The following is a 25,357-nucleotide window of genomic DNA, read 5'->3' as shown; positions in this document are numbered from 1 at the left end:
CAATCAGAGCATAGCACTTTATTATCCCGCATAGGCGATTCAGCCTGTTCAGCCAGGCGCTATAATCCCAAGACTTACCCCACCAGGTACCTATTTTCTGGTGAGTTAACAGAGCCATTTATGAACAAACTCATTTGCCTAAAGTGAGACCACATGTATCACATTGTGCTTAGTTGTTGGTCAGTGTGTAAGTCCTAGAAACTCTCAGGAGTCAAGCTGACGAGCACGGTCACCCACCTAAGGGCTCAACGCGCCCATGTAGTGAAGCCTGATGGTGTTATCAATAATCTTTGCTTAACTTCCACTAATTTGTGATATAGAACAAACTTTGTGGACAGCAACTTCTTTTATTCGTGAGAAAGACGTTTCGCAACAGATTCTTGTGCCGTTGTCAAGCATAAAATTTAATGTTCCGAAACGCCGCTCTCACGAATAAAACAAGTTGTTGTCCATAAAGTTTGTTCTACATTGTACTTTCCAACTTCTAAAACGATTAACTGATTTGTGACTTGGGCTCTATGCACAGGACCACAAACCACCGCGTTCATACATACATGTACATGTATTCTAATTTCGATATCACCAGCAACGCACATTTCATGGCAGTTTGCCATCAAACCACAGCACTGGGGTTTCATTCTAACAACTCTGTCCTGCTTCATCGCTACAGAAATGACTGGACCCCCTCAAAGAAAGCTCGGACTCAGCACTGCTCGTTACACTGCTATACTGAGTCTAACAAACCCTAGAAGAAGGTCGCGTCGACTAACCATTGGGCGACCTTTGACAGTCCAATCAACCGCGAGATGTCCTAACGGATTTAACCAATCAGACAACGGCTATTTAGGGTGCGGCGGGACTTACAAAATGGATTTTCTGTTCTATTCCCCAGTCACTGACACTGACACATTTCACCCACAGTAGATATGTATAGGGCTTTCTGATGACATGTTTACCATCAGCTAATATATGACATCCTTAAGTATTGACTAAAGCGCTTTTTGGCGACTCTATACGCACTTTTGTGGCATGATCTACGTGCATCACTCGGAAGCGATCGTTTGGAAAATAGCATTCAGAACCGTTCGAGTACAAACTATTTCGAGGTAAAAGTAGAAAAGGTATGAGTGAACTTTCGCGATTTGGTCAGCTGCATTCTGATTGGTGAATTCAAAATATTAGCTGACGCGACCTAATAGGGTTTGTTAGACTCGTTATAGCCGTGTAACGTATAATACTGAGACAACGTTTACCAACACTTTAACTGGACTATTTGAAGTTCATTTGGCAAGAATAAAATTCTTTCATCCGCACATACGTGTATTTTTATGTGGTGTGTGTATAATGTACCGATTGTATTATCTCCCTTGTCTGGGACACTCAACATCCACTCACGAAAAGACTAACGGCTTCAGTGTCACGTGGCCTTGCATGAAGTGCAAATCATGACAAGTTCCGTTAAGAGGCAGGTGGCGTTTGATCAAAACCATCCCTGTCGTTGTGGAACTTGTGATTCTCTTGATATCAAAGTTGCATTGCCGTTACATGATGGTGATGCAGACGCGGTTCTTGACAGCTTGACAACGTTGTTGCATGAAACTGTCGTAACTGTTGAAACTACAATGTAACACAGGAAATTGGATTGTCAGTGGCCGCATTGCTTTTCATGTTTCAAAGACGGAAGATCACACAATAATAATTGAATCAGAAATAGAAAAGGTATTCATCCTGCTCGGGGGAGACACTGTTCGTGTCGCACAGTACACTGGTCACAAACCAGGCTGCGGAGAGTGGGTGGATGGGTGACCGTTCGGCAGTTTGACTGCTGAGTGTTCCCTAAAGGCATGTGTGGGTGGGTGAGATTAGTAGAAGCAGTGGTCGCAGCAATGGTGTCAGTAGTAGTCGTCGTCGTCGTCGTAGTAGTAGTAGTAGTAGTGGTGGTGGTGGTGGTGGTGGTTTTGGTACAAGTAGTTGCCGTAGCAGTTCCCTGGTTTGTTGTTTAAAGTCACACCCAGCAATATTCCGACTTTGTGGCGGCGGTCTGTAATTAATCGAGTCTGGACCAGACAATCCAGTTATCAACATCATGAGCATCGATCTACTCACGATGACATGTGTCAACCAAGTCAGCGAGGCTGATCTTCCGATCCCGTTGGGCGCCTATTACGTCACGCATTAGGTGTTGAAGACCACATCTGACACGGGTCTGTAGTAGTAGCAGCAGCAGCAGCAGTAGTAGTAGAAAACAACAAGCAACCCTAATTAAGCTAGTCCTCAGAAAAATGTTAACAACCACTATATGTAGTTATAGTCAGTTTTAGAAGTCAGAAATTCGTATATCTTCACGACGCCAAGGCGCTGGGGTAGCCTAGTGGTTAAAGTGTTAGCTCGTCACGCGTAAGACCCGGGTTCGATTCCGTAATGTTTATAATGCGTGAAGCCTATTTCTATTGCTGAAATATTGCAAAAAGTGACTAACTCACTCACGATGCCAACACTGAGATGAATATTCTTGCCAACATTTACCTTAAACAGGGCACCTACAACAATACACAAGTGAACAGCCTTGTTCCAAGTCAACATCAATGCGTTTCATTTTTCAAAAAATGCCTGAAGCACGGTGACACTAAAACACAAAAGCAAAATTGTGTCTTGTTTGCAGGTTTTTTTTCATAATCATCATATTTTATTCATGTACACTCGGGGACATGAAACGAGATTTTTTTCAAATGAATTAAGCACACTGGAGCTTCTTTGACCTTTCCAAGTAGCCATTTGGTCGCCGCTGACGGCATCTGGTCTTCTCTCGTCAAACAAAATTGTCCATGATTTGAGCCAGGAGTTCCATTAAGGAAGTCCTCCGGGGAATAAGGCAGGTCGTTTTTTCCCTCGGCAGTATGTTTATTTGTATATTTGGATGAGAGAGGTGATTTTCGCGAATCCTTGGTGAAAGGTGAGAAATGAAAGTGTCCGCTGATGTGTGTTGGAGCAAATGATTTCACGCATTTTTTCACCAGCCCCAAAGGCTAGAAATACGAACATACAATCTGCCTTTGTATACAGTCCGTTGTAAACTCAGTGCTTTTAGGTCACAATTGTGTTTCTGTCGTTCTGAATGCCGGTTATTGATTATTGATTTATTGATTGTAATCCACTGGGGATGGAAATACTTATCTGTGCTGAAACTTGCTTGCGCTGTTGAACGGATCAGTTCGTTCGTTCGTTTGTTTGTTTGCCCACAAAACACCACCTAATGAACCCGGCCTAGAAATATCCCAGTGAGGACCAGATAATCCAGTGATTGGGAACATAAACAACGCCTCTGTGACAGGTCGGACGACAAAAAGTATCATTTCTAACTCGTTATGCACTCGAACGACTCACGTGAGGCTTTTTCATATTTACAGTTTGAGTGATTTCAAATTTCAACTTTGCAACGACTTCAGTAACTTGCTACCACTGATGTTCGCTACAAATAATCCTACAGCAACTTTCAGTAATCAAGGAATTACAACAGGAATGATTACAAAACGTTTCCTCTTTGGAGTCAGTGTGGTCAAGCTGGTAGAATAGTTTGCGCAAACACCAATTCGTCTCCATTATTCGTAACAAAAGAAGTCCATGCATGGGAATTGTAAAGAAGCAAATGAATGCCGAACACAAAAGCACCAAAGAAGGACTCATATCGGAAGAGAGATAAAATCTATTTCATTTATTCTATGTGTTCCAAATATGAGAAAACTTCTTGGCGCCTTAGGTAGTTTCTAAAAGACCAGTCTACAAAGTCACAGTAATCCAAGAGCATAGCAATCAAAGCTTGAACACTTAGTTGCGTGTGATCGGGAAGGCTACTGGCTAAGATTGAGAGGAATATAATATTCGAGTATGTATTCAATCACTTCTGAGAAGAGCGTTGTCCCCCACCCAGCTCACAACACACAACACATTCACTTTTGGGTTATTTCACCGTTTCACCTGAGTATGTGCACATACATATAGAACTTTTACGATGGGCAATATGGAACGACGAATGATCTTAATTCGAAAAGAATCTTAACTCCAACCAGAATCTTTTCACAATTAATGGATTTCAACACAGATTCAAGAGCTCACAACAGTCTCGTCTATCTACCTATCAAATTTCCCTGGGGTATTTCCTGTTTTCCATCCCAACAAACAATCCAATGCTTTGAACGGAAAGATTCAACCACTCGACAAATCCCCTATTAATAGCCAATCACTCTACAGTTTGGCCTCCAGTCCGGTCCTTTATTTGTCTGAGCTCGCCTCATTGGCTCGTAAATAACCAATCAATATGCGGATAACATTTCGCTGCCACAGATTTGGTGTCTGTGGTTAAATATAGGTGGAATATTTATGAACGGTTATATAAGAGGAGATTAGATGGAAAATAAATGGAGACCAATCTAACACGGATTGATTCTCCAAATATAATTCTCACTAAATTTGGGAAGGATTTCTTGAAAGGGAGGTGGACATGGCTTTTATTTAGATAATTGTGTTTCAAGCTCTGTCGAGCCCTGCACTTAAGATTGCATTTCTTACGATCGATAAGAAATAGATTTTATGTATTTGAAACTTAGCTCCAAACCGATCTTGATACTTTTCTCCAAAAAGCCCTTAAAACTGACAATATGTTTTATCTTTTGGTATAATCTACATAGGATGTGTTGCAGGTGTAAGTGACTGCCAATATTTTTCATCTATTCGAGAGCACCCGGTGTCATACATTATATTGCTTTGATATGGGCTCATAACACCTAAAGTTGGAACAGGACAACAGACCTTCCATGCAGCAGAATTATTCTTCCAATTTTGTTGCGTTTTTTTTTCTTTCTTTCTTTCACTTTCTTCAGCTATCCTGCTGTTTAAGAGTTGGGTTTTCACACTGAAATCATGTTTCACGTTCCAAATTACATGTAGTATAATTTGTGAAATCAATATGTTTCTCTTTTTGTCGTTGCTGGAAGGAAAATCACCTACATAGATCTCACAATATATAACCTTCACAATTCTAAATGGCCAATAAGAAGTTTCAAATTATTATAACAACATCTTCTTAAAACACTTGATTTAACAACCGCGAAATCACAGAGGGTTACAGTTGAAGGAGAGTGTTTTCTTGTCAGTCAAATGCATTTGTTACCATTAAAATACAGAACGAATGTTTGTTTTTTATGTGTAGACAAACTTAGGAACGGTCATTAAATTTGATTACATTCATTTAACCATCACTCAAAACTGCAAAACGTTGCAAAAAGCTATATCTGTGGTTGGGTACTTCTGTGCAAACTAAATTGGTTCAATAAAGGCATTGCAAGAAAGTGATTGTAACCACAAGTTTGTTTGAAATGTTGTGAAATTGTGCCAGATAGGCAAAATAATTTATTTTCATCGATAAATGTCGAAAATACTCACGAAGAGTTGTAGTTTCTGCTGTGAGACATGGCATAACAAACTTGAGATATTTTTAATTGAAATTCATCGAAATTTGACAAAAAATATTCATCGTACCCTTTCTTTTATGCACTCTTCCCCCAAAAGAAACGCATGAGCCATTGTAGTTGAAGTTCTTGCGCTAGTTTAAGAGCAAATACGTCCTGTTATTTCCATGGTACGAGTCCATAAGATGGCGACACTGCTTGGCACCGATTTCTTGCCCACACTGCAATGCGATGGTATAGAAATGTTTTTGGCGTGTTTTAACGTTGATATACACGTCGATCGTGTTCATTCCGTAGGTGTTCTATCGGGTCTAGATCTGGTGGTCAGGAAGGCAATGGCAAGATATTGACATTAGAAATGGTAACGTAGCAGACCGTTCTGAAAGTAAAGTACCATTGGCTCGAACAACGTCCTCTGGTGGTCCGTATTCGGAAGCATACGAGTTCCCAGCATGCTTCAAGGACCTGTTGATTTCGAACTAGTTTATCTATTTGAGTAAAACAACTGGGAACGCTGATGAAGAACAACAACGCTCTAAAGATTAGTTAGTGTCAACAGTCTAGAAGTTATGTAGACTTAGAACTTTTTGAACAGCCCTCGTATGACATGCAAGAACTTCGTTGATGTACCGATACTCTGAACCACAGCCAAATCAGATCTTTCTTTGCTGGATACCACACCTTCATCATGACACTGACTGCCTCTACCGTTTCTGTCAACCTGCCGAATGCAAGCAGGCTCGAAACGTTTATTTCTCTGACGGTAAACACAGTGTCTTCCATCTCGCCGGTCAGGGAGAAATCGTCATTCAACACTGAACCAGACTCGCCTCAAGTGTATAAGATTCCACTCTCTACGACACCACCGCATGCGATTGGCAGTCTCTCAAAACAGGGGCGACAACTGGCCTTCTTTGCATGAATCTTCACTTCACGCAATCAATGACACAATTGAGCATCCTGTATGTGGCGACTCTGGCCTGAGACGGTAACTCTTAGACGGTTGCTTCAGAATCTCATTAACATCTTTCGGTACGATGCAGCCGATGATGGAACCCAGCATCCCCCCATTGTGGTATAGACATATTCGACAAGTATATAAAATTTGTCCCTCTTTTGCACTTGGAGTTTGGGACTAAAGATGAAAGAGAGGGTTAGAATATTTATATAGCGCACATAACCACGCACTAGTGCATGCTCAACTGGATGTAAATATCAACAGCACGTCGTATTTCTATCTCAACTCCCTGGGGAGTATACAACTCTTGCTGCCACTAGGCGCATCGAGTTTATTGTGACTCTCTCATTCTAACGGTAAGGGTTAACCGTACCTGTTATGAGTAAAACTGATATACAAGCAAGTCTGTGAGTCATGGTTTCTTTTTTATCGCTTTGTTTGATCTTATACACGAAACGTCGTTGTTTTTGCCACTAGGATCTAAAAGGCTATACTCCGAAAAAAGTGCATGACATCAATGGTGGCATCATCCCAATAATAATAATGTATCAAAATATCAATCGTTTGGAAAACTAGCATCGGTTTTATTTCTACATCGAAAGAGTTCCATATTGTCGGTCAAATGTGTACAAAATAATTATTTGCTCCCGAGATTTGTAGTACTGAGTGACATTTCCTTCGAAGACACAATCCGATCCCCAAGGCGAGAGCTGATATTTATTCCGCCATTTCAGGTTTCATTCATTTAAATGCTTATCGACTTGATTAAATTAGTGAGAGATAAACTCAAGCTTTTATTTGATTTCGAGAAAGGTATATCCAAACGTGACATCAATGCTCTGTCTGGATTAAGTTAAACATTACCATATTCAAGTTGATATATACGAAAGCGAAGTGTCACTATTGCTGATTAATGATGGTTGCTTGACAACCCTGTTTGTTAAAAAAGTACTGTACGTCATGGATAACAGCGAATCATTTCTATGATGCGACGTTTCCGTATAGGTTCTAATACCGTTATCAAGCACTCTGCTAAAATGTCAATCAAACAGATAACCCTCTGTTTGTGCTGCTTACATCGCCAACAGACAGTATCTTTGTAACTGTTCTGTTTTGGTGTACTGAAAACCAGCATAAACTCATAACTGTATCCGTACAATCACATTTGCCATTTTGACGTGTTAACTGAAACCATCAGTCATTTTATAGCCCCAGTGATGGCTTTGAATCAAATTCGTTACGTAAATAGAGTAAGTATTAACCAAATAATTGGCATAAATCAAAGTATTCTTATATATATTGAGTGAAGATTCATGCTTGTGGTACTCACTGACCACGGTCCATTCATCAGGAGACCACAGTTCACCAAGCTAATGTTTGAGATGGGGGACTTTGAGCTGCACCCTTACTCGGTGGGGGCGGTGGGGTAGCCTAATGGTTAATGCGTTCGCTCGTCACGCCGAAGACCCGGGTTCGATTCCCCACATGGGTACAATGTGTGAAGCCCATTTTCTGATATCGCTGGAACATTGCTAAATAGTGGCGTAAAACTAAACTCACTCACTCACTTACTCGGTGGAGACATTTCAGCATTATTCTGGTGGAGTGTACTAATCCTTGGAGTGAGTGAGTTTAGTTTTACGCCGCACTCAGCAATATTCCAGCTACACGACAGCGGTCTGTAAAAAAAAGAGTCTAGACCACACAGTCTTGTGATCAACAGCATGAGCATCGATCTCCGCAACTGGGAACCGATGACATGTGTCAACCAAGTCAGCAAGCCTGACCATCCGATCCCGTTAGTCGCCTCTTACGACAAGCATAGTCGCCTTTTATGGCAAGCATGGGGTTGCTGGAGACCCATTCTACCCCGGGACCTTCACAGGTCCAAATCCTTGGAAATGGGGAATAAGGTTATAGTCTGTATCAGAAATGCAAGTATGCCAGGATATAATCATCAACAAATACACGGATATGACAAATAGCATTAGCAAAAACATAGATATACGTTAAATGTCAGTCGAGACAATTTCATTCTAAATGTATTGAACATCTGAATGCTCAGCTCGTGCCTTATTTGATGGTATACTGGTAATGACTAATCATTATGAACTCTGTTCAGTTTGCTTAGTGAGTGAACCTGGTGGTGAGAGAACTCCACTTCAGTGAACATACATCTGGACTGTTAATCCTAATCCGCTTATATCCAAATAAAGTAAAAAGAGAGCACGCACATTGCACATCATAATTGTGAATAGTTGTGTTTTACAAATCATGTATGTTTATTGTTATTTTTATTATTTGCAGTGTGTTGGTAGCAGAGCAAGACGGAGCAGGAACGCTGTATACGACTCACAAGTACCATCTTGGTAAGTCTTTCAGACCTGGGAGGTGGATAGGCCCAGTGGTTAATACGATGGCTCGTTGCGATCAAGGCCCAGGTTCTATTCCGAAAGTGTGAAACCGTTTTCAGTTGATATCATCGCTGGCTGATGACGTCGCTGAAAGCGACGTGCGGCGTGACACATTCCCCATTGAATGTAGTGAATGTTGTTTTACGCCGCACCCAGCAATATTCCAGCTATATTGCGGACACTTCGTCCTCCGAGAATATTTTGCACACCTTTGTTGACATGATATGTACATTCCGACCATACTTACATACATACATACATATGCATACACCTGTTGAACCCCCTATTAAGAGGGGCGGTAGCCAAGTGGTTCGAGCCTTCTCCCGTCACGCCGAAGGCCCGGATTCGATTACCACTATGGGTTCAATGTATGAAGCCCATTTCTGGCGTCCCCCGTCGTTATATTGCTGGAATATTGCTAAAGCAATATGAAACTAAACTCACGACCACCCACTGCGATTATCTTCAGTAACCCATGTTTGAAGTGACAAGCGACTAATGGGATAGGGTGTTCAGTCTCGCTGACTTGGTTGACGCATTTCCTCATATTCAAACAACGAAGATCGAATCTCATAATCACAAGCACTGGATTGTCCATTTTGGTCACAAGCTGAACAGATGTCTCATTTCTTTTGATAAATAATGTACATAGAAAGCTGAGTCTTATGCTGGTTCCAGAAAGTTTCAGAAAGTGAAACTCTCCTGTCATGTCGGGCAAGTAGAAGCATACACCCATGTGTCAATGAGACAAATTCAAACAAGAAAGACCTAGATTCCGACCTAGACGTTCGTAGCTCTACGACATTCGTAAACCCACGATAAACTATAGAGTTATAACAGGTCGTAACTTTACGAACGCTTTGTGGATCGTATATCGTATCAAATGCATCACCCTCGAACAACCTGGGTCCTGTGTGGTTACGTTTGCAGTGTGTAAGTAACTGTTTGCAGTTCGATGACGTTTTGATAACGTTTGCATTGTTTTCATCAGAGAAGGTGTTCAAAAGTATTCTGTATTTACCAAGCACTGTACAAACTCTACACAGCACTGCTTTATATTAACGTATATTGCGTCATTTGGTTTCTAATCAGTGATTGTCCGCTAAACGCTACAATGCCCTGCCATTGTATATGACGAAACACACAACATAACCACTTTGAAACGAGCGCGTGAGTATATTGTTACGGCGCCTCTAGGTTTATTCCAGCAGATATGGACTTTACGCATTGTACCCATGTTGGGAATCGAACCAAATTGGCGTGGCGAACGAACACTTTAACCACAGGACTACCCCGCCGTCCCGTCTTTGAGAAGAGGATCAAAGCAACACTCTGAAGAAACTAACTGTATTGGGCATAGTGTCAATTTAAACCGCCTGCAGAAATTCTGTCGGTCTAGAGGTGTCAATGTTATTCTGAAGTCCATTGGTTCAATTAAATATAGCTTCGTGTGTACGGTCTGGTGTGGTAGGCCTCAGGCCGTTCCGTGAATGGGTTTCCAGTCAACGCAAGACCAGTCAACTCAGGCGAAGAATGTGACCCATAGATCGTACATGGTGTATATTAAAATGTCACCTGACTATCTGTGCGTCAACACACATGGCGTAGACGACAGACACCTCGTAGTAATCAGACAGCCGTTATTAACCCTTGCAGTTACATGACACTCACTTTAGATGATCAGTGTGGCTAATATGTGAATCATTTGCGTAGTTAGCTGGACAGAATCGTATTATTGCCCTTGAGTGTGTGAGTGAGTGAGTTCAGTTTTACGCCACACTCAGCAATATTACAGCTACATGGTGGCGGTCTGTAAATAATCGAGTCTGGTTCAGACGATCCAGTGATCTACGCAACAGATGACATGTGTTAACCAAGTCAGCGAGCCTGACCACCCGAACCCGTTAGTCGCCTCTTACGACAAGCATGGGTTACTGAAGATCACTTTTAGCCCGAATCTTTATGGATATGTGGCCTTGACGATATCCATAATATATGTGACGAATTTGTACACTAAGTACTACCTACTGTATGCGACTTGAGTGTACTATACCACAACTTAAGTCTGTGTTTTGACGTAAGTTCGAGTTTTTACTCAAATTTGAGAATGTACTGAATGTACATTTCCCAGAATGTACTGAAATTGATATTAAACTAAAGAATAGTAGAAAGTTTGAGTTTTGTGAATATATTGCTTAAGGTGTTTGTGCATTTTCTATTTTAAAAATGCGTTTGAGTTAAAAATTCAGCAGTTTCAAATTGTCAAACTCAGTTTGAAATTGAGTAAGTTTGCTTCGAGAAATCGGGCCCAGATACTACACCAGGGGAGACGCGTTACAAGCTGCAAATGTCAGGCATTAGAAATAACCTTCAGCAAACCATGTTTGTCCTAAGAGGCGACTAACGAGATCGGATGGTCAGGCTTGCTGACTTGGTTAACACATGTCATGTGTTGCGTAGATCACTGGATTGTCTGGCCCAGACTCGATTATTCACAGACCGTCACCATATAGTCACCATAAAGGGATCGGGTGGTCAGACTCGCGGACATGGTTGACACATGTCATCGGTTCAGAATTGCGTAGATCGATGCTCATGATGCTGATCACTGGACTGTCTGGTCCAGACACACACATTTACATTCCGCCTCCACAGAGCTAGCAAATTGCTGAGTGCGTACAACTAAACTCACCTACTCACCCAATGGGTGGTCCAGACTCCGATGGGACTTTATGTTTCGTAACAAGTTAAACACCCTTGTTGCGCAAGCGCATCCAAGACGATTATGTTCTCTCCTGTACACCTACGATGATTCTGCAGTCTGACGGGCTCTGATTTATGCCTCACTCCACTTATGGCTGAATACCTAAGCGATGCTTAGTGGCCATACAAGCGTTAGCATGCTATCAAGCTGCGTCTGCCAAGGGAGGGTAATACCCGCCTCGCCCCCTTGTGTCGGGGGTAATATTGCCAATGCATAGAACCTGCTGACTTGGCGCAATCAGTGGGACCAAATATCCACTCGTTTCTGTAATCTCTTTCCACGCCATCTGAATGCTGACAATGAACATCGTTAACCTTTGTGGCCGTGAAATCATGTCTGTTGAATGACTCCATGGTAATATAGCCAGGCAGCAGAACCTGCAAGAGGACCGCTCAGTTAGCTGAAGTACAGCCCTGTTGATCTGATGTCTGGGCCGGCGTCCATGTCTGTCTAATAATGGGAACGTGGATAGCTATCTCTCTGGTCTCATATTAACAAAAATATTGAGGTGTTGGGGTTGATGTAGTGTGTACACCTATCTCTCTCTCTCTCTCTCTCTCTCTCTCTCTCTCTCTCTCTCTCTCTCTCTCTCTCTCTCTCTCTCTCTCTCTCTCTCACACACACACACACACACACACACACACACAGAGAGGCGGGGATGGGGTGAGGTGGGGGTGCCCCCTTTGTCTCATCCACCATAGATTTACTCACCGTCATTGTATAAAACCACAACGTGGTCCTAAAGTGATAGTTACTGTAAGTGATTTCCATAATAGCTTGACCTTTTAGATTTCATAACGCACTGATAACCGCTTGCTTTGTGCAATATCGTATACGGTGACTACATCAATCTTATTTTGCCTTTACTTAAAGCTCCACAGACCAAACACCGGCATCACAGGCCACGACGTGAAGCGGAACCAAAACCCGAACCGGCGTCTGACGGTACGTATGTTTCCATAGCAACCATTATTAGTATTTCGTATATATATTTTTAGATGCTAGTTTATGTTTCATCGTGAAGAGTTATTTTTCGTGGATCTAATGCTTCTATACATTAACACTTTCTAAATTAATTAAACAGCACATGAAAAACAGTGTACATGGAACTGATTTTGTTGACATTATACATACGCAAGCACCCACACTTTCTCACACACACGCACATATGTACACATACAAATACATTCCTACACACATGTACACCAGCATTAAATTTTATATCTTTGCACGCACGCACTTACACACACGCACACACACGCATACATGCATACATGCATACATACATACATACATACATACATACATGTACATACATACATACATACATACATACATACATACATACATACATACATACATACATACATACATACATACATACATACATACATTACTTCTGTATTACAACGAATACAAAGATCTCTGATTCACTTCAAAACCTTCTTTGTTTATAGGCGCTGCCGTTTCTCCTTTCCCGCTCAGTCAGTGTGGTAAAAACCGGACATGTATCAGGTACGTTGTCGGCGACAGCAGACGATTACACTACACCACTGGTACGTCGACAACGACTACACATAATTACTTTAAACAACTACCGCCATAACCAGAGGAGTTCGACTACTTGACGTCGACCGCCATTTGTCGTCAACCTCCATTTGGTAATGCCGGGGTGTGGACAGTATTGCAAGACTTTAGTTTACCAGCCTACGGCCGCCGCAGGCTTTAAAATCTACACACCGAATGAAATCTGCAGGCCCATTTTGTTAAAGTCAAACCAATAAAACAAAATAGACAACACTGTACACAGATTCACTCTCTTTCTATAAAATCATTTAGAGAACCCAGTGACGCAGACAGACGTCTTTATTTGTTAGGGAGTGGTGTTGACATTCCTTTGTGCAAAAGACTGAAATACCAGAAAGTGAAGCTGTACGTTATCGAGACATGACGGACCATGGATGATTCCCGAACGTTAACAAAGGGTAAAAACACTGGAAAGATGCCCGTTGTGAAAAAAGACAGATAATTTCCTGAGGGCCACAAGGGCCTGCAGATATTTGAAACTGCCGGCCCGAGGTAACAACAGCCGGCGCCGGGCCTCCGGGCCGGAGATTATGTCGAACGCTGGGTGTGGAAGCAGTGCTCCATCGTGGAGCTGGTTTAGTCACACTGGTTTTATCCTTCATCTTCTTCACCACTTACAGATGGTCGATCGTCTCCTCTATGACCTGTTCCAATCCTCTACAGGAAAGCCCCAACGCGTACAGAATTTTGCAAACCACAGAAATACTGTAGCATAACGCTTGTTCCGCAGAGATTACACTGCTTCCCAAATCAGACAGAATCCAACACAAACTCAAGCGTTTGGTTTTCAAGTATCTAAATCAGCTAGCTCTGAAATATCTTTATCTGACCTGATCACCATCCCAACCGAAGTCTCCTGTCTGGAAATCTTATTCTTCTTGTCCCACACTTTAAGTCTTGTGACAGGTTTGGGGATCGATCATTTCAGGTGGCAGGACACACACTTTCAGTAATCAGCTTCCACTGGACAAATTACAGCCTGAAGATTTTCAAATGTAAACTAAAGCCATAGCTTTCTAAGAAAACATACAGTGCCTAACTTTTCATTCTCGAGTTGTTCGGAGTGCTTTACCGAACAGTACATTTGGACAGGAACTGGCGCTATGTAAATGTTTGGTGGTGGCGATGATGATGTCTCCATCACGATGATTGTTTCATTTAGTAGAACAGGTTGTCAATCATCAATGAATGTCTCCCTTTTTTCCCTAGAGCTGCAAATAGTGCCTCATATGTATCCGATATTTGTGCTTGTATAATTCATGTAACTAAAGTATTGCTTAGCAGCATGGTGTCCACAACAAAAATATGCATCGAACTATCGATTTGTTGACGGCAGTTGTTGAGTCACCGATTGCAGTTAATGGCTTTAGAGACGAAAAAAATTATCGATGCATCAGTAGTATGTGAGACTATTGATAACTTAGTAATTGACGTCCGTTGATAAATGCGCAACGCAAAATACAGGAGATAACAGGTTTGTTCACTTTAACTTAGACTTTCAAGTTTCTTGCAATTTGTCAGTAATTAAAATAGAATGATACTGCTTCAGTCTGGTTTTATTTCATACTGACTATGTATTCATTTGGGAAATGACTTCAAATGAGACAATATAAGGAGAAAATTATATTCAATAGTATTGCAACACTATTGAAATAGTATGTTGCAATAGTTGTGTCCCCCTCAATAGTCACTAGTTATTACAGCAACTCTTTATATCTTAGCCACTCCTTCCAATCTATTATACACCCTTACTGTCGAATTCAGATCTCAAATTTCCATATCCTCTGTTTGAACAAACATACTTTCGGATATGTGACAGATCGCATCACTATTACAAGACAGGAGTACGATTTATTAATCGCTGTTTCCTTTAACTCTGGTGCTACAATTCAGATATGGCGCTGCCGGTTGTGATCACATGACCTGCGACTACTTCCTGTCATATTACGTGATCACCGCTGATCGAGTGGACCTGGAACTGAGTGGAAAGAGCAAAGGCTGGGTAGCCGTGGGGTTCTCGTCGGACGCAAAAATGGTGAGAAGGGTTGATCAGGAAGAATTAATTAATTTGGTTTAAATCAGCTAGGAACAATGTTCTTTAACATGACGGCAAGTGTACTTAAGTAAAAGAAAACCGAAAAAGATGCGAGTCCCAAGCGTTTACCACTTGAAACCAGAACTCTGATGTGATGCTTGCGGAAGCATGATCTGTGTGAAGCAGGGTTCAGGTTTACAGATTCTTCCCGAAAACTTTGATAAGGTGAAAACAGGCCCCGTCTAAGTTCTGCAATCAAACGCTAAATACAAACTTATTAAAATATACACAAGGAAAAAAGAAACGCAACATCTGATGTTTACTAAGCCTTCGCACGTCACTCCGAAGACTCGGGTCTGATTCATCACATGGATACAGTGTATGCAGCCACTTTCTGGTGTGCCCTGCTGTGGTATTGCTAAGGGAAGAGTAAAACCCAACTCACTCACTAACTCAAAGTTATTTGGAGTATGCAGAATGTCGGCATGTCTTTTAGGTCTATTGCAAGAGATTTTGGTTTGCACTTTTTTCAATGTTTGTTTTATTTTAGGTTTGTCATTTAAGTACTTTCTGTAGGTCCATTTATCCATATGTATTATTTGCTATGGTTGGTGATAACATACTGATGCCACGATAAATACTGGGGTGGTGCGATACTTTGCTTCTTATGTCAGTCCTAATCACATGAGTTTATATACGCATATTTGTGCTGCTAATATAGTAATATCATCCTTGTACAGGGCGGTGATGATGACGTCATAGCGTGCAAGCTGAAGGACGAATCGTCAAATACCATCCAAGTGGCCTCTTTGACCAACATTGTCGCACACTCGGCTCCGGAACCCAAACCAAACGCCCTGAACTTGGAAAGTTGGCGGTGCAAGGACGGCTACATTTACTGCCGGGTCACAAGACTCCTGAAGGTCGACAAGAGGAATAACCTGGATTTTTCAAACGACTGGTTTCAGCTTTATGCACGTGGTTCAGTCGGAAGTAGTAAGTTCTTCTTCTTAGCTTTATTCTTGAGGGGCGGTAGCTTAATGGTTCAACCGTTCGCTCGCTGAAGACCTGGGTTCGATTCCCCATCTGGGTACAATGTGTGAAGTTTATTTCTGGTATCCCCCGCCATGGTACTGCTGGAAGACTGCTAAAAGCGGCGTAAAACCATATTCACTCAGTCTTCTTCCCTGTCTTCTTGAAGACAGAGCTAAGTTGAGAGTCATTCAGTTATATGTTTAGGAATCAGGATTTGTTTGTGTAAAACTAAATTCGCTCACTCTGCTTTTGGGTCTGCTTGTACCAGGTTTTACAATACTGGTCAGCTTACATACCCTGAAGCAATTCAACTGACAAGTACTCTCCGTATCGTCATGGTAACCAGGCAAGATAACAACAAGCACCGTGATTTGGGCCTTTCATTGTGCCAGTGATAGCAATATTCCAGCAACATCACGACGTCGGACCCAAAAAATGGGCTTCACACATGTATCCACGAGGGGCAAAGAGCCCTTGTCCTCGGCCTGACGTATGAACGTTTAAAAGGCTATCGCAAGGTCCCAATATATGATTTAATGAGTGAGTGAGTGAGTTTAGTTTTACGCCCCAAGCAGCAATATTCCAGCTATATGACGGCGGTCTGTAAATAATCGAGTCTGGACCAGGCAATCCAGTGATCTACAGCATGAGCATCGATCTCCGCACAACTGGAACAATGATCCAGCCGAACAACAGTTTATGGGGAATCGTGATTTGAATTAATTATTAACTGGAACAGTGTTTCAACACAACACCTGTCCTTTTATGAGCGCTAATGCTTTGACGTGACTTTATTTCCTAGGTGGTGTCATGCTTCAACACGATAAAACTCCCTTCACTTCGGATGAGAAAATCACCATGCTTATGACAACCAACAAGTTCACATCTTCAACCAGCAGCCGCCATCTTCTTTCGATAGGCCTCCTGAGTCTCGTGATCTCTCGTCTCGCTGTTTCCTGACGAGATCACGCTTAACGAGTTCCACCTGTCTGCCTCTAATTTTCTCCAGCCTGAATCCTGCCTGCTCAGCGGAATTCAATCTTTAGGCCGAGAGATCGGATTATTTCGATAAAATTGGGCCGGGTATTTGGGCAAAATGTCGGTTCAACAGCTTCTGTGACGTAATGAAAAAAACACAACATCTACGAATTAAAAAAATATCTAGTTTAATATCCACGGAATGAAACCGACGGTTTACGTAACTAAAATGAACCATATTTACAAGTTTTATATCTCAGTAACTCTTCTCTTTGTGCCTGATATTCATGTACCCGATTGATCACGTAAACTATACTAAACAGCAAGAATACCGCAAGTTTCGAAAAAATGAAATATCATAAACGTACGCATGTTTATGTCCTCTCTTTAAAAACGCAACAATCAAGAACAAATGAGTTTCTTTTGCAAGTGAGTATATTACGTGAAATAATGAATAAGCAAAATGATCTGTCGTGTCTCACAGCATATATTCATTTATCGTCTCTATCCCAGGCAAATACGCGCTTTCTAATACCAGCAGAATGCATCGGTACCGTTTTCACGAGAAGTGTATGTTTGGCTGTTACATCGTAATTTCTTCCAAAGCCAGCTACTGTTTTGAGAGATCCGGCTTCAGCTCAAACAAGCAATCTCGTGAGATTCTCGTTCTAGCATGGTTCTCTTTTATTTCTCTATTTATAATTGCATCATAGCTGACTGTTTGCGCTAATTCAGCGTTGTTAATCTGTTTGTGTTTTTTCTTCCTCGCAGTGCCAGCGAAACGGGTTGTTTTCAACCAAATGCTTCACTAAACCCATCTGTGATGAAGATAGCATATGTTCAAGAAATCAATAGATTCGAATGATGCTTTAGTATCTGCAACTTAGGTATGCGCGAAACTGGTTGAAGCCCATGTTACGAGAGACTGGACATCTGTCTTCTATCATGATATACGATTCGCTTGGAGGATTTGTAGAAAGGTTTCAGTTTAAGGTGGATGCGGCAGGATATCAAATTTTTCTATATTTGTCAGCGATGTTTCAATGAAGATTCTTTACCGTTATTGAGGAAATGGCATTGCATGTGGCAAGCTAATGACGCAATTACAAAACCAGAAAATCAGTGATACAATAAAATCTATCAGGCAACAGCTAAATGACGTCAGACAAGTAAATCGATCAGCAAAACATGAGACATCACGCATGTCGTTAGCTTCACAAATTCGTGTGAAACTGTTCCTGTTAACTTCAAAGATACGTTATTGTCATAGGCAGACAAATGTTTTCATTTTAACAACTTCAGATAACATATTAGAAAGCAATATCTACAGACTGTTATTTAGAGATAGATATCGAACGACATCCAAAGGTAGGTGGTTCTAGACATATCAGTCATGGAACACCTCTCTCTCTCTCTCTCTCTCTCTCTCTCTCTCTCTCTCTGTCTGTCTCTCTCTCTCTCTCTCTCTTCATAACCTGCGTTGAAATAAAACATGCTTAAAATCTTCGCTTGATGGCTACGTTTAATACACATGTATTAAAATATCTCAATATTGTGGATGTAATACAAGTTTGTGTATGTCTTATTGTTGAGCAGGGATCGTACAACTGTACGAACACTCTTGTACCTGTAGTATACAGGAACATTGTCTGTAGAATATGTTACAATTAAACAAGCAACTATTGTCTCCAAAGCGTTGTCCTCCTATGTAAACATAAGCATCCGTTTGTATAATCATTATTATCATCATCATTTTTAAATCATTATTATTTTTGAAAATATGACAGAAAACAAAATTAATTTGGATCGGTAGGTGACAGAAATACTTATTTATAAAACTAAGAACACGGCGGTATGTGTTTGGATATTTAGATAATGAATGAAATAATATTGTAATTAAATACATTTTTACAATTATGAAGCAGTGAGATATCCTTTTATTAAATAATGTTTGTTTGCAGAACAAAGTATACAGAGATAAGAATACTGACATCTTCCTCACATGAAAAGAGAGAACCTCCCTCCTGTAAGAGTTCATGCAGAATGCATGAGGAGGGCACGTGAGGAAGGAAGACAAGAGGGCGAAAAGGCCAATCAAAAGACAGGTAGCATCTGGCACGTGTCAACGGAAGTCAGATGCTAGAAAGTTATGTCAGGTGGTAGAAGTTTCTAAAAATAGAGAAGGGGAAGTCCAGGTGAAGCTGGATACATCAGATACCGCTAAGGGTATTGATGATTAGTAGCTGACATTCAACTGAAGACAAGGACAACATAAAATAGCATGAAATGATGACAATGACAATATATATACATAATTTATGGATATGATGAAACTGTGGGGGGATTATGAGAGGATGGTATTTATGTGGTTACAACTAGTGGTTATATCCAACACCCTGCTACATTTGCATCGGTGTATTAAAAATAGATGGTTTTTACATTTATTTTCTGAATCTTTTCTGAATCTAAGTTAGTCGGATCGGTAAACAAGTGGTAAAAGTAGGTATAGTCTATAGAGACGTCTAAATGACTGTACTTCCCACTATCAGACCACATCTTGCCCAAAAAATCTCTTGGGGTAAAGATTATCAACACTGTTTTTTTCCCCTGCTTTGAATATGACCGAAGGAGATGAGATTCTCACATTGAGAACTGCATCCAGCTGAACACCTAATTAACTGCGGAATCATACGGAACCTCGTTGATCCAGACATCCCACGTGGTAACAGTTGGGAAGTGTACTGTATAAGTGACTTCCCCCGTACAAGCGATTCGTTTAGCGATTGATGGCATTTGGAGGACTTCAGTGGAAACTATACCATCCGGATAAAGAGGTTGTACAAATGTTTTGTGTGTCATGAAACTTTTTCACTAAGAACATAGTATGACCGACAGTCCGCGTCAAACCTCACAACACCGCGTACAAGGTTATTCTACGTATATTCTTCTTTATTCTTCTTGCAGTAGATGATCATTGATAATGGTGTAGGATCAACACCGAAACGTTGCGCAACAGTGAGAAATGACCAGTCTTTTTTAAATGCGAGTGAATGCAACATGCTTCCCTCTCGAAAAATATTTTTAATATGAAAATAAAATCTCGCCACCATGAAGGGTAAGGTTAGCCCTGCCGAGTTCCAGTTGCCAAAGATGCCAACCTTTGCTCGCTCCGCTCGAATATAGGAAGACTGGTCTATTTCTCTTTCTTCTTGTAATTGTTGTGTGTTATAAGCTCCGCTTTTGCAGTTATGTTGGAAAACCGCCCCGTGTACAGTAAAACCTTGTTAATCAAGACCGTAGCGGCCCCACTGTAATCGTCCGGATAAACAGATTTCTCGATTAAAGAGCTGTGACTACAGGGTGATGTCACATGTTATATTTACAATCAATATTCGAACGTGATTCAAAGGTTTCCGGAATGAACAAAGGTTCCTGTTTAGTGGGATCTGGACTACCGAGGTTTCGCTTTAAAAATTCGTTCCGTGTTCCTTCGCGATAATTTTGTATGACTTGTACCCATATGAAATTTAATGTTTTTATCATAGCTACTATTTGGATGTAGTGTTCTTGTAAAGTACTGTAAAGTACATGTCATTCGACATTTAAATTTTTATATCAGATAGACATCTTTGTACAGTTTAATGTCATCCTCTGCAAACAAGGGCAATTTACACAAAAACAGTGCTATTGTAATTGTAATTTTTCTGCCTTCAATTTAGACAAAATACAAGGCATAGCATTAAGAGACGAAAGCTTTAATTGTTTTTATACATATGTTTAAAAAAATGAAAATCGTGTTAGTTCACTATAATATGCCCCTGTGTGCCGAGGATGTCATTCCTGACGTGTTGCGATTGTTGTCATGCCAAACTCGTCCATGTGTCCGCCTTGGCCTCTCCGGTGGTATTGTCACAGATATATAGCGCTCAATATTGGTGTATATGGTACAGACATCTTAAAGACATCTTTAAGTATAAGGCTAATGTCAGATTCCTTGTCGCGTTGAAGACACGATTCGATTCTCAACACGGGTACACTTTTTCAGGCCAATTGCTGTTGCCACATGTCAGGACATTACTGGAACATTTCTGATATCGGAGTAAGGCAATGTTAATTCACTAATCTGTAAAACAAGACAAACTTTTTAAGCATTATATTTGAGACACACTCAAGATACACAGGACATTATATAGCAAGCCTTACCGTTCCGTTCCTTTAGTTTTAATGATTTCCATGTTAAAGCGACATTGCTAATTGCGGTAAGCGGATGGTGTACAAACAACTTAATTCTAGCATTCTCAAATGAGAAAAAATATATTTGATTATGTGGATTTTCTTTATTTCACGTAATATTTTTGTTGAATAAATGTAATACAAATTTTGAGTAAACATGTTCAGTACCCATATTTTGCATTTATTTTGTAAATTAATTCATAGTTGCATGTTTTGATACTGTAGAGTATTTTCACATTATTATTTTTTCGGAATTTTTAAGTGAGAGGTATTATAAGATTCGTGTATTTTGTTCTTGCACCTCGATACCTGATTAATAATGGAAAACGGAGATGGCAATTAGATGCTCCAATGAATTTGTACATTGAACAGCAAAAGAAACCCAAGTTTCGAAACAGTGAAATCTCATAAAAGTAAGCGTTCTTATTTGTGTCTTATGTTTAAAAACGTGACAAAAAGACTATTGCGTTTCTTTTGATGTCAGTATATAGCCCATTGAAATAACAGCGGATCAAAATCTGATGACAAGTGTATCGCTGTGTATCGCAGCAGTATTTCTCGCTAGCAGCCTGGACTGGGGAGAAGAGCCCCGCCCGTTACACCCCAAGGCCCCTACAGTTATCATACAAGTGTCATATGTTATATTTTCATATTTATTGCTCTGTCCAGTGTGTTTGTGTACATATTATTGTCAGTTGTTTCAGAAAGTCGCAAAGACAATATTTACTTTCATTTTAATGAATTTATTGTACAGTACAGATATATGTATTTTTTGGACACGGCTTCTCCTGCGTTCTCGTCGTATCGTAGAACGGTGCTTAAGATGCCAAGAATTACGTCCCTTTCAGGTTAATCTTGACTTCCAAGATTGTGCTTACAGTAGATTTTCGGTTTATAGTCCGTAATCCAGGACAGTTTAAGTGCAGTGCTGCGTATGTAACCTGTTTGGTTCATGGTGTGTTCAGAATGTTTTCTAGTTAATAAGTCGTCATATGTTCCTTTTTTTTAAAATGCCAGAACAAAAATATATTAAGGGCGTAGTGCCAGTCTCACTGAATAAAACGTAACCTTTGAATGCGAAGGTCCTGTTAAATGTGTCCACTCTTTCGGTAAATGAACCATATGCAGTGTGTAAAACATGTAGGTTATACCTTTAGAAGAAAGGTCTTACCGTTGAAAATGGGCAACATAACGTAAGCTTCGTTTTGGGATTAAGTAACGTTTGAAAGGAGCTTTTGATGACTACCGTTCAGTGTGTGGAATTGTCATAATGGAGACTACCATGCACATGAACATACTGCTTATATAGTTAGTTTGGTTGGTTATTTTAACGCCGCACTAAGCAATATTCCAAAAATATGGTGGCAGTCTGTAAATAATCGACCCTGGACCAGACAACCTAGTGATTGAGGTATCGATCTAGGCAGCTTGTATGCTATGACATAGACTATGGTGGTGGACACACGTCCCAATCGTTTCGGACAAGAGATCGCTTGACAGAGTTATGCCCCCTGAACAGGCCAAAATTCTGTAATCATTTTTCGCCTGAAATATGTTTCCAGATTTGAAAACACGAAGGCCATGACCTTCCGAGTTTTCCTCCTGGATGAAATTTTATGAAATACCGCCATATAGCTGGTCTGCTGCTCCAAACAGCATTAAACTCACTCAACTACTCACTCAAGGAACGTTGTGGCTACAAGTCTTAGATTAACATGTAATATAAACATTTATACTTCCGATGCATAGGATATAACATTGATATGATATATTTATGGTTTCTGCTCTTTGCTACGATTATTGGTGTAGTGAAGTGTTTGTGTTACATGTAAGAATTAATAACAAACTACTTTTTACTTTGACTTGATGTTTATTAAAATAATTATATAACGAAATCGTGTTGCTTTCTCTCTGGGGATTTAACGGTGTATAGCGCCTCCTAGAATCTGGCATCTTCGTCCCTGAAGATTGCCGTTTGGGCCTTACATCATTTTTCGTGTCAGGCATCGTTAACAACTCAGCGGAAAACATGTTGACGACATGCTCGTCTACCAACTGCCAACGCTAACGCCTCTAGTGACAAAGGGAGATAACCCCGTTAGGCTTACTCTAATAAATAATGTGGTGTAAAGGGGGCAACTCTGTATGTAAAGTTACAAAATTATTTTACACCTATGGTAAACGGCAATATTCATTGTTTCAATGTCAACAAACAATTTGTTTCGGTGAGTTCCAATTACGACAGTAACTGACATATCTACGCATACGAACCTGCACACCAGATCTGAATCTGTCTGATGGTAGCCAAAAATACACCAAGGAATGGTAATTCGAGTGTTGTATAGTTACTACTTGCATCGCCTGGACCTGATTAAGTGAATACTTATGCATTGCTGACCGTGTCACAACTGGTTGTGTCTATTACTGTGAAGGGTGCGCCTATGTCAGTTGATTGTCAACGTCCGAACAGTCGAGACAATGTCGCCGTTTGACATCTCAGTGTCGAGAAATGGTCCTAACATTTTTTTTAAAACAGGATATAGATAGTTAAATGTTCCCGATTCGGACTGCAGCAAATCCGTGTATGCATGTTTCGCACGAACGCAACGTTGATAACATTCTCTGCTCCCCTATGAAGTTAACTCGACCTGCCGTTTATACCATTTGACCTCCCGTGTCATGCATATATACATATGAAGAGTAGCTGTTCCATCAGCCGCTTCTCCCCCACACATCCGGTGTGAAGCATGATAACAGCACAATGTTACATAATGCTTTCATAAACTACCTTTTCCAGGTATGTGACATTATACCGTATAAATAACCATAAGACTGGAGCATATCGGGGAACACCAGAAATGGGTTTTCACACTGTACCCCACGTGGGGAAACTCGGGCGGAAACTGTAAACACTTGCCTCCGTGAAGATCCAGGTTAGAATTGATCTTCAGTAACCCATGGTTGTCGTAAAAGGCGACTAACGGGATCGGGTGGTCAGGCTCGCAAACTTCGGTTCCCATATACGTAGATCGATACTCATGCTGGGTCACTGGATTGTCTGGTCCAAAGTCGATTATTTACAGACGGACGCCATATAACTGGAACCCACTAGTCTACCTCATTCGCTCGTCACTCTGAAGACCCGGGTTCGATTCCCCACATGGGTACAATGTGTGAGGCCCATTTTCTGGTGTCCCCCGCCGTGATATCGCTGGAATATTGCTAAAAGCAGCGTAAAACCAAACTCACTCACTCACTAGCCTACCTAACCGCCCCTACCGAGCAATGGTCAGAGTAGTGCGTGACTTTTCAAACGTACTCTTAGTTCGCTTGGTAGTGGAAGTATCGATCTGCTGGTTAACAGCCATGAGTGATTGACAATTAACGCAGCATCAACCGTGTTTCAACCATTTAGCTACTGGGAATCCGTAAGAATTGGATTTAATGCGGCTGTGAACTGTACTTCATTAAGATCATGGTGTGTGAGACTAAAAGGAAATAAGACTCGGCTGCGTGGGCAGACTAAATAGATCGAGCGCTGATGTGCCAAAGATGATGGAGCGTAACAGAATCCCCCCCATGATCCGTTTCTGTGTTGTGCGCGGCATGCTCAAATGTTTGTAAACGGTTGGCATGTACCTGGATTTCTGCTTAGTGCAGCGTTAAACAGGAAGTAAACAAATACATAGAGGACAGTTTTTTATTCGTATGGGACAATTTCTGATTCCGACAATCGTTTTGGGCGTGTCCGGTTAATAAGAAAAGCGAGATTTATGGTTGCCAGCTTCTTTATTATGGATAACACGACGTTTCGGAGCGTATGCTTGTTCCGTCATCTTGCTCCTTTATTGTGAATAACACGACGTTTCGGAGCGTATGCTTTCCCCT

At 40.9% G+C, this 25,357-nt stretch overlaps 1 protein-coding gene across 1 annotated transcript in view; it reads left to right on the top strand.

The window, feature by feature from the left end:
- Nucleotides 1–18,585, top strand: part of LOC137256144 (ferric-chelate reductase 1-like) — a 104,558-nt gene extending 85,973 nt beyond the window's left edge. Inside the window, exons 3-8 of the mRNA XM_067793848.1 lie at nt 8,731–8,792; nt 12,475–12,546; nt 13,059–13,116; nt 15,082–15,223; nt 15,964–16,219; nt 17,061–18,585. Coding sequence (XP_067649949.1) covers nt 8,731–8,792; nt 12,475–12,546; nt 13,059–13,116; nt 15,082–15,223; nt 15,964–16,219; nt 17,061–17,218 — 748 coding nt within the window. The 3' untranslated portion in view covers nt 17,219–18,585. The remainder of the gene's footprint in view (nt 1–8,730; nt 8,793–12,474; nt 12,547–13,058; nt 13,117–15,081; nt 15,224–15,963; nt 16,220–17,060) is intronic.
- The last annotated feature ends 6,772 nt before the right edge of the window (nt 18,586–25,357 follow it).

This window comes from Haliotis asinina, chromosome 11 (assembly GCF_037392515.1).
Source record: "Haliotis asinina isolate JCU_RB_2024 chromosome 11, JCU_Hal_asi_v2, whole genome shotgun sequence".
Classification (NCBI taxonomy): Eukaryota; Metazoa; Mollusca; class Gastropoda; order Lepetellida; family Haliotidae; genus Haliotis; species Haliotis asinina.
This window is presented reverse-complemented; position numbering and strand designations above follow the sequence as displayed.